The 15,299-nt window shown below is 44.7% G+C and overlaps 1 protein-coding gene across 3 annotated transcripts in view; it reads left to right on the top strand.

Moving 5' to 3' along the window:
• The window catches only part of LOC138301948 (trem-like transcript 4 protein), a 219,034-nt gene that overhangs the window by 22,396 nt on the left and 181,339 nt on the right, over positions 1–15,299 (top strand). For all 3 annotated transcript variants that reach the window (XM_069242392.1, XM_069242394.1, XM_069242393.1), the window contains exon 2: positions 2,099–2,437. In XM_069242392.1, coding sequence (XP_069098493.1) covers positions 2,099–2,437 — 339 coding nt within the window. The remainder of the gene's footprint in view (positions 1–2,098; positions 2,438–15,299) is intronic.

Genomic DNA, 15,299 nt, shown 5'->3' with positions numbered 1-15,299 from the left:
CAGATTTCTTTGACTAGCTTTATTCCTTTCTCATGTCTAGAAGCTACGTTTTAGCTCTGGCATCTGTACAACTGTGATCAAATCACTTGTGGGTCCTTTTAGACTTGTAAGAGACCCTAAAACTGGTGCAAATGCATTTTGTGCCTACTTGATCGTGATGTGTAAGCAGCATTTAGAATTACTGACCATGAGATACTTCCCCTCACCTTGTCCACCAGTATAGAAATCGTGCCCACAGAGGGTTAGGTATTGAACTGGGTCTCATCCTTCTTGGCCCCAAGTCCCAGTCCCTACCGCTAAAACATGGAGTAAAACCAGACGGGATCCTAGTGCCTACTCTATTCACTCTCTACACGGAGCCACTCGGCCAACTGGACCAATATCCAACAGTATGCCAATGATACCAAGCTTTATCTTAAAGTTTCAAAGCTATTCAACATCGTATTCCTGAGCTGCATGTCCCCATTTTCTTTGAAACTGAATACGGCATACACTGAATTACTCCTCCTCTACTCCAGAGAATCTCCACTTCAAGCCACACATGGCTGCACAACCCTCACACCTGGACAATTTATTCGAACCTGTCCCGATTGCTCAATTACTGAGCTTCACCGCTAGTTTCAAATTAATAAGCACCTCACTGCTCCAGCGTGTGCACCTCCTTTAAAAGCATCCAGTAAGAAACTTAAACTCAAACCTACTATTCCTTCCACTTATCTCAGACCCGGACTCTGGCCCTTGTTTTCTTGTCCTAAGATAGTGTCAAGGCCTCACCATGGAAACAAGTAATATAAATGTGTAAACCTCCTCTTGAGGTACACTTGCTTTTAAATGCAAGTAGAGTCTTTTATGTAAAGATATACAAGTCTGGAAGTTGGCCTCCCTGGAAATATCTTGTTTAGGATTAAAATGAGAGAGCCTTCATCATTTTTGCTATCTATATGAGATGATCACGAAAATCACCCATTCCACCATCTTGCCTTTCTGCCACCACAACACACACAGCCAGCACCCTGCCAAAACTTTCTATGTATGTTTGCTGTATTTGTATAGTGCACACCTAGCAAAGAGGCCGCAGAGCATAGTACATGTTGCAAGGCAATGATAAACATAATTAGTGATTAAGAGTTGAGAAGAACAGTAGAGAACGACTCTTACTTCATTGTGATGTAGTGTTTTGGGCTATGTCTTCAGGTCTTTCCTAATTATGAACACGCAGGTGGAGAAGGACAGTTGCCTTTGTGTTTTCTACTTTGCACTTCTTCGCCTCCTGTCTGATGGCGTCTGTCTGTGGGTCTGCGGAAAGGCACCTGAGGTCGGGAGCTTTTGAGCCAGGTAGTCCTGGGTGCTAGTTGTGGTGGCTTTGCAGCTAGTGCAGTTGACTTTGAAAGTGTTGCAGGTTAGCAAGGAGAGCTGGTCAAGGGCTGAATGGGAGCTGGCAGCAGCCCTGGCAAGACTATTCATATCAGCGCTCGCTCACCCCTCCCTCTTTTTCCATCCATCCATTGTCTGTCTCTCTCCTCTCTTTCTCCTCACCTTCTCTCTCTCGCCAGCCTCTCCCTGTCTTCCCCTTGCTCTCGCTGTCTCTCGTCTGTCTCCCTCCTCCCCTCTCTATGTTCCCGCTGTACCTGCTGCCATAAATCTCGGGGCGCTTATAAGAGTGACGGGCACCAGGCGCAGCCCCGTGCCTTCAGTAGCTGGCCTCCCGTCACCGGAATGGTCAGTCTGCACTGCAACTAGCCGAGGTCCACCAGGATAGGGCTCATATTTCTTCAGGGTCCTGATGAGGCGTCCTGGCAGTGCAGGACGCCTTTATGGGGTTAGTGTCAGCAAGGCAGTGGAAGAGCCCGGTGCTGACACCCTTGAGGTGGGAGAGAGGGAGGCTTGACAGGAAGTCCTGATATCGCTTATACCTCACCTAATGGACACCGGACCCTCTTTACTGTAAATCCGCTGTGCATTTACGCAACGTCATGCTCGGCCACCTTCACAATACTTATGTAAATAACTCAATTTCATGCTGATTGATTATTTCCCAAGTGACGCAGACAAATTGTCTTCCGGCGGTTACAGGACTAACCAGTTTGTTGTTTTTCAGGTCAGAGCACACAGACGATACAACGCGGCGCAGGAGAGACTGTGACTGTGCACTGTGACTATGGAGAGGATTATAAGAATTACGGGAAAATATGGTGCAGAGAGACAGGGCGAAACATTTGTAATACTATTCTCATAACATCACTGCAGAGGGGTGTGCCACGAGTAAACGCCACATCCGGAAGGACCCTTATAAGTGACAACAAAGAAACACAACAGATATCTGTCACGGTTCAGAAGCTAGAGAAGCCGGATACAGGAGTGTACTGGTGCGGAGTGTATTTTAATTATACAAAAGAAGTTCAGATAATGAAGAGAATAGTCCTGCGTATTTCCGAAGGTGAGTCCAGGTCATGTTGAATAGCCCATCCAATGCTTACTGTATCCAGTTATGTTCTCCATAACCATTTCCTGCCAGTCACAACCCAACACGCTGCCAGCCTACCCTTTTTGGTCCAAAAGGAGCTCATCCTGCCCCTTTCCACCCCCAAAGGCCGACCATGACTCCTGTTCCCATCCAGGAGTCTAGAGGATTGGCCCAGTATGGATACACATTTTGAAGGCCACACTATTCTTGATACGCTGCATTTAACCCTCGGGACATTGGGTAAATAACTTTTATATTCTGTACGTCTAAAAGTTTAGACATCGTAGGATAACCATGCTTAAAGCTAGAGTTAGAAAAACAGTTTTGAAAACCAAAGATCTAAAAATGGTAGGCTCTAGTGATAGAGAATATTTAAACTCCAAGAAAGTGATCTAGTAGGTTTACACTATAGGGATCTAGGCGTTTTCAGCTCAAGAGGTATGGTAGCTTAAAAGTGAAAGCAGTTTGAAAGCTTTTCAGTATTTAGAAGCTTTAAACATGAAGGTTATAATATCTGTAAACTCCAAGGAACTTGGCATTGAACCTTTAGACTATGTTCATCTAGAAGGTTTGATCTGTAGTGGCATAATCACTCTTCACGTTTTTCCAACCATGGTATGTTTCCAATTCTCATTTCTTCTTGTGCTGGATAGTCTCCCTCCCGTTCTTTACTCTTTTCTCCCACATGCAGTGCTTTTAGACCTTACGTACCAGAGAGGTTTTCGCTGTCTCAAGGTGAAATCCTCTTGAGGACTACACCAAACACTTACAGGATGAAAGTCCGTCCGTAGCTTACCATTGGTTGACTTTCTTGACACTCACATTTGCTCGCTTCTTATTCACTCACTTGCCTTCCTCTTGTGTTTGTTTCTCCCCTGTAGCCTAGCCTCTTTCACATCCTTTTGATTGCCTTACTTATATTTATGGAACAACTTTTTTTTTTTTCAGCACTCCATAAGTGTGCAAGTGCTGCTTGCCGTGGCTAAACATCCACCCCCATGGGTGCCCTGTGTTGCTTCCTCATTTCTTCCTCTCCAGCTCATCCATTGCTTCCTCCACCCTTCCTCCACCAGCACAGCCTCCATTGTGTATGTGGGTTTTTGGAGGGCCTGGTAGCTGTCATTTGCTGCCTGGTCACTCAGCAGTGCAGAGAGTGATTATATGCAAAACAAATGTAACTGTTTTATTTATTGATCCAAGTGGCATCCGCCATCTTGAATTGGTCAATATGTTTTTAAAAAAAGAACGAAAATGTCACTGCCTCATTCCACTGGTGTGAATAAGCATAACTACACGTTCATCAGCACGCATGTACACATGCCAGCTCAGAACTACAAATGTACACAAAATCTCAGATTTGACAGTCCAGTACAGTAACCAGCTAAGCAGACTATGGTGGTCATTCTGACCCTGGCGGTCTTTGACCGCCAGGGCGGAGGACCGCGGGAGCACCGCCGACAGGCCGGCGGTGCTCCAATGGGGATTCCGACCGCGGCGGTAAAGCCGCGGTCGGACCGGCACCACTGGCGGGGTCCCGCCAGTGTACCGCCGCCCCATTGAATCCTCCGCGGCGGCGCAGCTTGCTGCACCGCCGCGGGGATTCCGACCCCCCCCTACCGCCATCCAGATCCCGGCGGTCGGACCGCCGAGATCCGGATGGCGGTAGGGGGGGTCGCGGGGCCCCTGGGGGCCCCTGCAGTGCCCATGCCACTGGCATGGGCATTGCAGGGGCCCCCGTAAGAGGGCCCCTACATGTATTTCACTGTCTGCTGCGCAGACAGTGAAATACGCGACGGGTGCAACTGCACCCGTCGCACAGCTTCCACTCCGCCGGCTCGATTCCGAGCCGGCTTCATCGTGGAAGCCTCTTTCCCGCTGGGCTGGCTGGCGGTCTGAAGGCGACCGCCCGCCAGCCCAGCGGGAAAGTCAGAATTACCGCCGCGGTCTTTCGACCGCGGAACGGTAACCTGACGGCGGGACTTTGGCGGGCGGCCTCCGCCGCCCACCAAGGTCAGAATGAGGGCCTATATCATATAAAATAGCATAAAGGGACCTGCAGAGCTGTTCGAAGCTACCACCTTACTGAGCACCAAAAAAACTGTGTGTCTGTTTCTCACACTTTATCATCCAACACACTGTTACGTGACACATCACATAACACAATATAACCGCACCTCGACGGTCATCGATGAATATCACAGTCATCGATGGTTATCACACACAACATAGAAACACTACCACATAGGTTCAAAACAAAGACAGTATCCTTCCAACCACACACCCTACATTACCCTACATTAGCATGCTACTTTTGTAGGCAAGGGCTGCAGTGGCTCACATGGGGGTAGTAAGCTCTATATAAATAATACAATACAATACAATTTCTCAACCAATGATACTTCCCTCCCTTGTAATCTTTGTCTCTTGCCAAGAGCTCCTCCCCCTGCAATCCCTCCCAACTCTTTTCCATGCACTCGTCTACTCCCCATGTGTCTCTAGTGTCACTTCCTGACCATCTCCTCTCCACCAATCTCCACAGACCTAGCCATCTTACTTCATAGCACTTCCAGCACTCTCCCTCAGAACCTCAATGTTGGTCTCTATTCACTGCTACATCACTTCTTATTACTATGATTCCACTTATCAACCCGCGGCTGAGAGAAAATTAAGATGCAAAATAATCCCTCAGTGCGATCAGAAGACCAATGCCCAGCAGAGTTTTACAGGTATTCATATAATTTTCTTTGCTGTAATGAGATAGCTGGTGGTCGCTTCAAGGTGCTTTGCTAGGGAGGGAAGGGAGGTTACAGGAGGTGAGAACAGGAACATTTAAGTATTGTTTCTTCACACCTTCAGTTTCATCCGAAGTTCATTCGTTCAGGGCTTTCCTAAATCTAATAAGTCTGATTTTGAGGAGTGGGGGAATAAAGTGTATGTGGTCTAGAGAGAGGATTCTTGCATTTGCATTGGAAGCATTCTGCACCCAAATCATTTGCATCTCACTGGATGGGCTCATTGTCTGGTTTTAGTAGTGTACATCGGGCACCCCTAAAGCATTTTCACTCCTTCTACTAACCTGTCAGCTGTAGCCTAGTGAAAGATGATCTATCCTTGGGAGGCCCCTCCCCCAGAGGGTATTATCCATGGGAAGCCCCTCCCCCAGACAGTCTTTTCATTTGGAGGCCCTACCTTATAGAGGAGGCCCTGTCTCGTGAAACATGCTGCATAACTATCAAGATCCGTCAGGAACTAGGGATTGAAACACCTTCAGACATTAAGGTGGGTTGAAGAACTGGAATGAGAAAGGGAAAAGATGGAGATTGCCAGGGAGTAATGCACGTTGTATTTCCATATTGCCATGCAACTCCCAGTCCTTTCAAGCCAGTTTCAGAGATCAGCAGAGAGCACACCACATCTGTCAAGTGCATACTAGGGCCTATGTAGTAGTGCACACATAGTGGGTAAACAAGGGAAATCTGCTGATTGTAAAATAGAAGGAAGCCAAAAAAAACTCAGTCGTTACTCAAATGGTAATGAAAGGCAAATGGTGATAATCAACCCCCCCCCCCCCCAAGCCTCACTGCATAGGTCTGCAGGTGCACCACCTACCAGGAAGCAAAGTATTCTCTGTGCAAATTTCCCTTGAGCATATGGCAGGCTCATAGCTGCCCTCACCAATGTTAGTTCAGCATGAACCAGCTCAGTGCCATTGCTCCCAAGTGATATCCTGAAGGGGAGGACAAAATAGTCCTATCTCACCCTGGTGGAAGGGAAGGCATAACCAACAGAAGAAACACATGTGTGGAGCACTAGACCTGGCGGAGAAACTGTTTAGGTTGAAGGAAAACAATGTAAACCCCACATCCATCAGAAACTAGTGCATGCACCCAGTCTCATGATCCCAGTGTCTGACTTAAAGCTATTGATGGTAGATTACAAAATCAACCAAGATGAGAGCACTTTAAACAAAGGGATTTGACTAGCAGATGTTAAAGTTTGTAACAAAACAAAGGTTCTGTCTGAAGTAGACTGAAGTGAAAAGGCACAACTCTACATGGACTATGGACAATGAAAAAGGGAACTTTCGAGGACAACCAGGTGCCTGGTGGCTTTCTCCAAGAGCCTAACTGATTACCTTGTCTCCTTACCGCTTAAAGCCATTCATTAGACCCTTTTCCTTAGAGACTTCCAGGTTCCTTCATATATGGCCCACATATAGTAGAGTCCTCGAAAGATCTTTAAAGGTATGAACATTGCTAACTGGTTGAAACTTCTACCTCAGACTTACGCTCTTACTCTCTCCAATAACACTTTGAGCCCACCTTTCCTACATTATACACTGACAGACTATCTACAAGCAGTCTCTTCCTTTTTTCAACTGGTAGAACATAAACATGCCTATAATGGTACGGTGTGTTGTAATCTCTTCCTTTTCCTACTATCTCTTTTTGCACAACGCTAGCATTTAATTCTCATTGCCTGGTGCTCTCTATCCCATGAGTGACTATTCTCAAGCAGTTTCTCCTCTGTACTCATTGGTATTAGGAAACATGACTTTAACGGTAATGCTTTCCTGAGGTACTCCTAACAGGCTGTCCCAACTAGCCTTACCAACCTCAGAGCAACATAAATACGTAACACTCATTGCCTGTTGACTTTATTACTCCCCACATAGGAGTTGTGGCCATGAGCTCCTTATCTCTAACATCCTCCTCATTAACTTAAATGTATTATAGGAGTACACCCCTACTGATTAATGATATCTCCACCTTAAACCTACAAAGGTCAACCATCTAAGACTCATGTCAATGTCAATAATTGCTACGTAAATGCACTATCTGAGGCTTGTGCTCCCCACGGGCCTTGTCCTGCTCATTCCATTCCACCTCACAAAGCAGACATATTTAGCGTTATCTGAAGCCAATCGTTTTGAAGTTTTATCTAATGTGGATTGAATTCCTGCTGTTTTCCTAAACGTTTGCCCGACAGTCAAAGGTGTGTGGAAATACACTTTGATGAAGGACTACATCTCAAAAGCAATATGTTTAAAAGCTTCCTCCCCCTTGGTGGGAGAATCTCTCCCACTGCTTTTTCTGGGAGGATTGATGTTCTGTCCGAGGGCCTTTGTCCAGAGGCTGTAGTTCCTGCTTGTCCTCTTTCTGTGCTGAGCTAGAAGATTGCTCTCCTTCTGGACTAGATAATAAATCCAGCTTGTCTCAGTTTTATTGCCAAATATAATTTTGTTATAACGAACAAGAAAGGCAACCCTAATCAACAAGGAGTGTCGCCCCCCCAAATGTGAACAGCAACTGTGTTTATTATCATTTCATTGTTAACCCCTTCGATGCCAGGCCTTTTCCCCCTCAGGCACCAAGCCTTTTTTTGGCGATTTGGGGCAGTTTGCGCTTAGGCCCTCATAACTTTTTGTCCACATGAGCTACCCACGCCACGCCAAGACCAAGAAATTAGCCAAAATACATCAAAAATTTTGTTTTTTTGATAATAAATGGGAAAAAGGGCTGCAGAAGAGGGCTTGTGTTTTTTCCCCTGGAAATGGCATCAACAAAGAGCTTGCAGTGCTAAAATCACCATCTTCCCAGCTTTCAGGAACAGGCAGACTAGAATCAGAAAACCACATTTTTCAACACTATTTTGGCATTTTACTGAGACATACTCCATTTTTACTACTTTTTGTGCTTCTAGCCTCCTTCCAGTTAGTGACAGAAATGGTCATGAAACCAATGCTGGATCCCGGCAGCTAACCATTTCTGAAAAGTAGACAAAATTCTGAATTCAGCACGGGAAGGGGTAATTTCTGTAGATCCTAGAAGGTTTTCCTAAAATAAAATAACGGCTAAAATAAATAAATATTGAACCTGAGGTAAAAAAAAAAACAGCCATTTGTCTCCACGTTTTACTCTGTAACTTGTTCCTGCAATGTCAGAATTTCAAAAGCAATATACCGTTACGTCTGCTGGATTTGTCTGGTTGCGGGGATATATAGGGCTTCTAGGTTCATCAAGAATCCTAGGTACCGAGAGGCAATAAATGAGCTGCACCTTGCAATGGGTTTTCATTTTATACTGTGTATACAGCAATTTATTTGATAGAATATAGAGTCAAAAACAGGTATCAAGAAAACCTTTGTATTTCCAAAATGGGCACAAGATAAGGTGTTGAGAAGCAGTGGTTATTTGCTCATCTCTGAATTCTGGGGTCCCCATACTAGCAAAGTGAATTACAGGGCATTTCTCAAACAGACGTCTTTTTTACATACTGTCTTACATTTGGAAGGAGAAAATGTAGAGAAAAACAAGGGGCAATAACACTTGTTCTTCTATTCTGTGTTCCCACAAGTCTCCTGATACAAATTGTACCTCACTTGTTTGGGTAGGCCTAATGCCCGCCGCACGAAACGCAACATGAACACATCACATTTTTACATTGAAATCAGACCTGTTTTTTTAAAAGTGCCTAGCTGTGGATTTAAGCCTCTAGCTCAGCCGGCACCTAGGAAACCTAGCAAACCTGGACATTTCTGAAAAGTAGACACCTAGAAGAATCCAGAATGGAGTGACTTGTGGGGCTCTTACCAGGTTCTGTTACCCAGAATCCTTTTAAAACCTGAACATTTGGCAAAAAAAAACACTTTTTTCTCAAATTTCGGTGATGGAGAGTTCTGGAATATGAAGGGAGCCACAAACTTCCTTCTACCCAGCGTTCCCCTAGGTCTTCCGATAAAAATGGTACCTCGCTTGTGTGGGTGGCTAGGTGCCTGCAACAGGAAAAGGCCAAAAATGTGCAGAGTTTGAGGGGATAGCACAGTGAGTTGATAAGCATAATTTTTTCTTTTATACATTTTTAGGCTGACTCTGCTTTGGGACCCACACAAGTGAGGTATCATTTTACTTGGGAGACTGAGTAAAATATGCTTTTTTAAGCAAATTTTGAGATTTGCAGAGGAGTCTGGGTAAGAAAAGGTTGGGGGATCCACGCAAGCCACACCTCTCTGGACTCCTCTGGGTGTCTAGTTTACAGAAAAGTCTGGGTTTGGTAGGTTTCCCTAGATGAAGGCCGCACCCATGACCACAAACGCAGGTGCCATCCGCAGAAACACAGGTAGCTTTGTAATAGATTATTTTGATGTGTCCACGTCCTTCTCTGATGTTCCAAACACTAAAATTGTGAAAAGAAACACACTTAGGTTATGTTAAAAAGACCCTTCACCCACCAACCAATTTGGTGGCATGCTTCATCATCGGGGTCCCACCGAGACACCTCGCATGTAATGGGTGTGCTGCAATGCCTGATTACAGCGGAGCAGGTTTTTTTATTTTTACCACACATACTGGTTGGATTTGTCACAATGGTGAGTGATGGTTCAGTAGATAAAATTTTATTAACAAGAGATTTAAAAAAATGATATGCACTGTTAATAAATGAAAGGTAAAAAAACTGAACTAATGACTCACAGCTTGTGAGCTGTAAAGCCGCAAAAAGGCACCAACCGCTTTACAGTCTGTTCACACACCTTTCATACATGACATGCACAAGACCATTCACGTAGCCAGGTGCGGGCCCAGCACATAACAACACTCGCATCAACAGACAGCGCCATTCATGGGCCCATCACTTTTATGTGCCCACATGCCTGACACAGAAATCACACCAGCTGATGGGAGTGTGTGGACTGGCGTTTGGCTAGTAGTGTGTTGCAGTGGCAAACAGCAAGTCACTATTTACACCAACAGCCAAACGCCACTCCACACACACCGCCAACCAAGCGCCAGTCCACGCACACCGACAGCCAAGCGCCACTCCACGCACACTGCCAGCCATGCGCCACTCCACGCACACAGCCAGCCAAGCGCCACTCCACACATACCACCAGCCAAGCGCCACTCCACGCTCACCACCAATCACTTTGTTTTTTAAACAAAGAAACCACTATCTAATTAGAAATAAGTACAAAACTACAAACACAAAAGCTTTAACTAAATACATGTCAGTAATGCCAACCGTGAAACTGAACATATGTAAATATAAAACAGGCAGTTTACACTCACGGTAGCTCCCAATAATGTTTTTTGATTGTGGTAACAGCCACCCACTCACATTCCAGGCTTTGAAGGACAATCAGGGAAGTACATCCTAGTCTCCTTCCGGATACCTCTTCGAGCACAGACTCTACATCTTTTATGGGAAAGTCTTTTTTGGCCATGGGAGGAACGTGCTCAGCAAAGTGGTGATCTTTCAATCTAGCCACATCCTCCACCACTGCTTCTCTAGGAACTCTTGCCTATTCCAACACAATAAGGCTCGCCATGACAGACTCCTGAAATTTCACAAATGTCATCTTTGACTCTGGAGAACTATTCTTGAACACAACAAAAGCATTAAAAGTTGCCAAGTGGAACAGGTGAACCGCTAATTTCTTATACCAAACATTAGCCTTATTAGCAGCAGTGTAAGGTTCCAATGTCTGATCTACTCTATCAACACCACCCATGAGCTTATTGCAGTCTAAAATGCACATAGGTTTGTGCACTTCAGCAACTTGACCCTAAACAGCCACAGGTGAAGTACTCTCATCATGGATGGTAGTTAGCATGTAGACATCCCTCCTATCTGAAAATTTCAGAGCTAGCAGCTCATCATTCAGCAAGGCACTGCACTGTCCATTCTCAAAGTTTTTTACAGACAAGCTGTCTTGCATACCCTTTCCGGTTAGAGCAGATTGTGCCACAAACAACAGTGTCCACTCTGAACAATGCCTTGAACAACTGCACTCCAGTGTAGAAATTATCTATGTACAAATGGTGACCTTTGCTAAACAGTTGTCTACCAAATTCCCCCAAAATGTTCTTGCTAACTCCAAAAGTGGGCGGACAACGAGGGGGTCAATACTGGAATCCCTACCAGTGTAGACCTGGAAATTATAAACATATCCTGTTCTAATTTCAGACAGCATATACAATTTAATTCCATACCTTGCCCTCTTGCTAGGAATGTACTGCCTAAAAACCAAACGACCCTTGAACAGGACCAAAGACTCATCTACAGATATTTCTTTGCCTAGAACACAGACCTCTGAAAACTGATCTACAAAATTATCAAGGACAGGTCTAATCTTAAAAAGATGGTCAGAATCGGGGTGATCTTGTTGCAAGGCTAAACATTATCAACAAAATGCAGCATCCGAAGAAGAAGCTCTTACCGGTTACGACTCATGGTTGCAGGAAATATAACAATTGCCATTAAGAGACTAGTAGACCAAAATGAAGACAGTGATGGCTTCCTTATCAGCCCCATCAATAAAGTTAAACCTAAGAACTTTTTCAACTCTTCCAGATTTGTGGGAATCCACTGGCTAGCTCTAGATTGTGGCCTAAGTCTGGCAGCATTGTCCCTCAAATACTGCTCCCCATACAATTTAGTCTGCTCAACAATCTCTTCCAAAAATACATCATCCATAAACAACTGAAAGAAATTGACAGGCAAAAGGTTTTCCGTATTCACTCTACACCCTGGGAGACCAGTAAAGGCAGGCCTCGGTGGCTGCTCCATGTTTGGGACAACCCAGAGTTCCGGTCCTCCAAAAGGAAGCCTTTCAGCCACTGGCTGCTGCACTATTGGCACATTAGTGTCCTCCTCTAAAGCAGGCACTTCACTGAGAGTGGCTTCATCATCAGACGATTCCTCTCTGACAGAAAATTCACTTCCAGAAACTTGCATTTCCTCCTCTGCCTCAGATGCAGAGTCAGTCTCATAATCATGGTCAGAAGACGACTCAAAAAGCACACCAACAACCTGCTGAGCGGTTATCCTACGGCTAGCCATGATCCTTCCTACAAAAAGTAACTGGACAAATGCTCCAACAACAACCAGCACTGTGTAAGATAAGTAATAAACAGTGTGGCTTTATCACTAAGAGTTATAAACTCAAAAACTATACCAATCACTTGCCTAAAAAAGATAGACTCACCAGTAACTACTCTGCACAGCCATAGCAATCACCAATGATATCCTACTAAAAAAAAAAAGAAAAGAAAATTACACATAAGACAACACAAATATCATTGTGCAACAATCTAAAGACAATTTCACACACAATCCTGCATTTAGTACACCACTTACAAAATGTCATTCATGCATGGCAACAATAGTCATTTGGAGTACATAGTTTTTTCTTACCTAAAACATGCAACTACGCAAACTGCTGGTCAACCACTGCCAAAACCACAAGGAGTCACAGGAACGGAACCAAAAGCTTTGAACTAAACCAAAAAGGAGAAATACAACGTTATAATCACAAATGCAAAAACTTTGCAAGTCAACAAACACTCCGCCACTGAATGTTTAGAAATTTCCCCTGGTGCCTTAGTGGCTTAGATGGGCTTAAAAAAAATAGGGTGATCTGCCCAAAGGGGGGCAGAAATGGCTTACAGTGATGCGCCCCGTTTGGGGGGGGGGCGACACTAACACAAGGGGCCGCCCGCCCACACAAAAAAAAACAAAAGTAGACAATCCCTGGTGTCATTGTGGTTTGGGCAAAAAAAATAGCCCGATCTTCCCCCCAGGAGGGCAGAAATGGTGTAAATAATAATAGCCCCTCTTTGAGATCGACCCATGCCCAAGGGGCCACCCCCCCCCCCCACACAAAACAAACTCACACACAAGATCCCTGGCGCAAAGTGGTTTCTGCCCCATTGGGGGCAGATGGACCACCCAACAGTGCTTTGCCCCCTTCTTGGGGCGACCCTTGCCCAAATGGCCACCCCCACACAAACAAACACACATAAAAACAATCCCTGGCTTCAAGTGGCTTCTGTACCCCTTGGGGGCAGATGGTCCTAAAAAATAGACAGAGGGCAGAAATGGCATAAAATATATTTTCCCCTTTGGGGGGTGACCCTTGCCTAAGGGGCTGCCATGCCACACACAAAAACAATCCCTGGCTTCCAGTGGCTTCTGCCCCCCTGGGGCAGATCGGCCCAAAAATAAGAGGACAATCTGTCCCCGAGGGGGGCAGAAATGGCGATAATCATTAAGCCCCCCAAGGGGGGTGACCCTTACCTAAAGGGCTGCTTCCTGACACAAAATCATCAAAAAGAGAAATCCCTAGTGTACCTAGCTCCTGCTAGCCGGTCGCATTGCAATTGGGAAGCAGGAATGCTGAAAAAGCCATCAAGAGAAAGGAAAACCATTTCCTTTCCCTCGATGGCTCTTTTTGAGCAAACAGTGACCAGGAAAGAGGAGCAGCGCGGTGGAAGAGCAGGTAAGTTTTAAGTTTTTTTTTGTAAAACCAAATGTTTGTAATCTAACCTGGCACCCCCACACACCGCCCGTACCTTTACAAGGCGCAACTGAATTAAGCACAATCGCACAGTTAAAAAATGTTGCAGAATGCAACAAAGAAAAGTTATAGATCATCATAAATTATCAGACTACAAGATAATGTTTCAGAAATCCATCCTCGGCTTGTTCTACTTTATTATCATTCCAACAGGAACCATTGTTTTTTTGTTAGATAAAGTATAACTTTGTTCCACTGTAGAAAACTCGGGCAACCACTCCTATTTCTTGTGCTGGTTTTGCCTGTTATTCCCACCCTGCAAATCCCTCTCCTCGTGTGGAAGAGGTAAGGGAGGTATTTCTAATTGGGTCCATTTGAAGCTTGATGTGGAAGTCATGGTGCTAGATACCTTTCAAGCATTGCTCATTAAAGATACCCTGAGTCTATTTTATTTGGTAAATTTCTATGAGAATGATTTTACAAATTGTGGTTGTGTTTATTTTATGCAGTTGTTTTCGTTTTTAACTCTTTTGAAGTCTTTTGAGGAGGGGGCATGCTCTCATACAAATTATTTATTGTGATGGGATTTTAATGCTAAATTGGCGGCTTTTTCTGAGGAGGTAGGGAGTGAAGATAAAGCTGTTTATTCTGAGCAGTCTGACCTTGGAGGGAAGGAGTAAGGTCTTCATCTGGCTGTCCATGACCTTGTTGATGTAGTTTCCATGTTCAATACAGAAGGACCCTCCAGGGTCTCTTTTAGGGGGTGGGAACAGGCCTCTGCTATTGATTGTATACTTATAACTAGGGCCCTTCTATTTAGTTTTTCATGGGGCTATATAAAGGAGACAAATTGTGGGGAATCATCATGCTTTAATTGTTGAAGGTTACTTCCCTGTGCTTAAGGCTAAAGCTCTAGCTGCCTCTATCACAATCCCCCAGCACTCTAATGATTGCCTTAGACTAGTAGCATTATGGAAGGAACCTATGATCCCTCTTGGTTTGCTCCTAAGGAATCATCAGGTGACTTTTCAGGGTTATATGGCAGAGGAGAGTGGTAATGACTTGTGGCCCATTATGAAGATATTTGCCTAAGCATGAGGAACCATTTGTTGAAGCCAAGTCAGCGCGTGCAAGAGTGTCCCCTCTGGTTTGACATTGTTTTGCAGCTAATCACCGATTGAGGAAGGTGCTTTCCAATACCCCTAAAGATCCCCAGGCAATAAAGGCAGCAAGGAAGCATTATAAGAGTTCCTTGAAAAACAGGAAGGGAACTCTGCATGAAAAGGATTGGGACCAGTTGGAATCTTCAGCTATAAGGATTAACAGTAAAATATTTGGGACATAGTGAATAGGATCAGGCAACAGAATGCTTTTGTAAATCCTCTTTGTCATGTAACATGTTGGGTTCTAATTGGGATACAAATTCTGGCACAATATATTACATTGCAGAGTCAAGAGTTTGGGGGCTCTTCAATGGGACAAACTGAGAAACTCTCCTCCTTTGTATATTACATTATAGGAAGTAGAAGCTGCTATAAT

Source organism: Pleurodeles waltl, chromosome 6 (assembly GCF_031143425.1).
Source record: "Pleurodeles waltl isolate 20211129_DDA chromosome 6, aPleWal1.hap1.20221129, whole genome shotgun sequence".
NCBI classification, from domain to species: Eukaryota; Metazoa; Chordata; class Amphibia; order Caudata; family Salamandridae; genus Pleurodeles; species Pleurodeles waltl.
Note: the sequence above shows the minus strand (reverse complement) of the source record. Positions and strands in the feature narration are given on the sequence as shown.